This window comes from Dendrobium catenatum, unplaced genomic scaffold (assembly GCF_001605985.2).
Source record: "Dendrobium catenatum unplaced genomic scaffold, ASM160598v2 original_scaffold_252675, whole genome shotgun sequence".
Taxonomy (NCBI): domain Eukaryota; kingdom Viridiplantae; phylum Streptophyta; class Magnoliopsida; order Asparagales; family Orchidaceae; genus Dendrobium; species Dendrobium catenatum.
Window position 1 is genome coordinate 94 of NW_021571074.1, and position 2,713 is coordinate 2,806.

General features: G+C 36.3%; 1 protein-coding gene across 1 annotated transcript; it reads right to left on the minus strand.

Annotated features, from left to right (window-relative positions):
• Positions 1 to 606: 606 nt before the first annotated feature.
• Positions 607 to 2,598, minus strand: LOC110094915 (putative disease resistance RPP13-like protein 1). The gene has a single exon (XM_020820261.1). The coding sequence runs from the start codon at positions 2,596 to 2,598 to the stop codon at positions 607 to 609; it is 1,992 nt and encodes a 663-aa protein (XP_020675920.1).
• Positions 2,599 to 2,713: the final 115 nt, after the last annotated feature.

Here is a 2,713-nt window from a genome sequence, read left to right on the forward strand (position 1 = left end):
CATCAATCACTAATACGAAAATACAATTTATTTATATGAATGCTCCTGCGTCAACCCCTTTCGCATGCTGCATCATGGATAGCTTGAGATTCTCTTCTCATGCAACCAATGTAGTGTCACCCAACAAATGCTTTTAAGTGCCATTTTATAAGATTTCTCCAAAAGAAAATCATTGCTTAAATGTATATCTAAGTAATTAATACCCGACCAGAAATTATTCCTTCCGATATTGTTATTTTAGTAATTGGATAAGTCTAATGATCTTCTGATAAACAAGTAGGAAGATTGTTCATTCAGTAATGGAGAATGCTAATCACATGACATCGAAGTGTGCATTCTATGATAAAAAAATATTTGAATTTTTGTTATATGCTAGATGTAATTCAATTTATCTGAATTCAGATATAATACAAGTATAAATCACATATATTGAAAATTTTTGCTATATTGATAAAGTATATAAAAGGACCATGAAGTGATACATAAATAAAATTGAGTGCATACAAACTGTTTCATGCTGAGATTACATTCTTCACATTTCATATATATCAAACAAATAAGATAAGAAGAAAGAAAGAAGTTTGCATATGTATTTTGAAATTTTCATTAAAGAAAAAAGATATCAGGAATGTGAGCAATCTTGTGCCGATCGGAGCCTCCGTCCTCTCCATAGCGCTCCTTCAGCTCTCGATGACATCTCTCAATTGCTAGACATTTCAAAGAGGGAGGAAGGTTCGGTAATTCCCGAAGCATAGGAACGCCAGTGATACGTAGATACTGAAGTGAAGATAAGCTTTCGAAGGTGGAAGGGAGAGACTGTAAGGATTTGAGATTAAAAATTAACAGGTCAGAAAGAGAAGACCTCACAGTCAGAAGCCACTGCTCCAACTCATTTGGAAATGAAACCACCTCAGCTTGAAACACAATACTCAGCCTTTTTAAGGAGGCGATGCTTCTCAATGGCTCCATTAGCAACACGGATGGATCACTTATATCAAGATCGTCGAGCATGAGGTGGCAATTATTAGTGGTCTCCACTTGTCGATATCTTCCCAGAGAGATCAGATTAGGGCAATCACTAATTGTCAAGTATCTTAGTGCTGCAAGCCTTGCTATTTCATCAGCCAGAGGAAGAGATATAATGTTAGGACAGTGATAGGCCTCTAATGATACAAGGGGAATAGGATTTGAATTGCTACAAAAATTCAAAGTCTTCCACCCCATGTTTGATATATTCAACCCCTTGAGCTTAGGAGGCAAAGAGGGCAACTCTTTCAACTTCGGGCAGTCATGTAGCTCCAGATTAATTAAGCAAGGAAACAAACATCCATCTTCAGCAGCTACTCCTGCCTCAAACCAATCCTCTAATGCTTCTAATCTGTGAATATATAACTTCTCTAGCAATGGAAAGGCATGGTATTTTTCATTCCCATTAAATTTACTTTCGAGCCATTTTACTTTAGGCATCCTTGCAAGTTTTAGAAACTTGAGGAAGGGAAGTTGCCCGAAAGGAGGAAGAGTTTCCAACTCCAAGCAATCTGTCAATGAGATTATCTCTAGATTGAAGATCGGATTGACATTGTTCATCCATATTGCAGACCTTGCACCCATGTATCTCTTTATGCTCAGATTCCTTAGACATTTTGGTGGCTGAAGGTTGTGGAGCACATTCTCATCTAAATCGTTGTTCGTCGAATCAATGTGACTATGACTCCAACATAAGGTCAAATCTGTGAGTCTCCTCTTTTCACATAATTGGGCATTACGAGCCTCCTCGCCATCCTTAAGATTTTCAAGACATTTGATTCCTAATTTGTAAAGATCATTCATATTCTTCAGCTCCCCAATTCTATAACCACTCTCATCTCTAAGTATAAACTTACACAGTTCTTGAAGAGACTTTAGCTTCCCAATCTCACAAATCCATGAAATACAATTCTTCGGCAATTTCACGTAACGCAAGTTTAAAAGTTTATTAATGTCATTTGGTAAAAAATCATCACCTTCAGGTTCGTCTAGGCTCCGTGGCCGCTCACAGATAATGTATTGCAAGTGATAGAGATTACTTAGAGATCTTGGCAGCATAGTCAAATTATAACAATCAATCTTTAAGTATCGAAGATGTATCAAATTTCCAATCTCCTCAAGTATCAATTTCAATTCAACTTTATCAATACATATGTATAATAAGCGTAGGCTTCTCGAAACTTTTAATATTTCAATAAGTCCACTACAAAGATCCTGATCATGAAAATCTTCATAGAACAAGAAAAGAGAATGCAAATGTTTCAACTTCTCAATCTTTCTTAAGATGTCTGGTTTTGCATTTAGAACAGACAAGTGTCGAATGGTCTTAGAAATTTGGAGAGATGACACTTCATCATTAACAAGTTTACCGCATACCTGTGCAAAAAATCTACATGCTGACTCATGTATTAAATCATGCATCTTGTAGTTATATTTGACCACCAAATCGTAATCATCAGCCTCAAACTTGTCAAATAAAGCTTTTTTGACTAAAACATCAAAATACCTTCCTCCGATATCCTCCATCGTCATTCCTTGAGACGGCTGAATGAAACCCAATGCAATCCACATTCGGACTAAATCATCTTTATCAAACTTATGATCTTCTGGGAACATACAACAAAATGCAAAACAATTTCGTAGATGATTCGGCAGAACTATATAGCTCAGTCTTAAGATGGAATGG

Bases quoted from the DNA above. Each gene is read 5' to 3' on its own strand.
- LOC110094915 (XM_020820261.1), bottom strand. From the start codon at position 2,598: ATGTGGATTGCATTGGGTTTCATTCAGCCGTCTCAAGGAATGACGATG.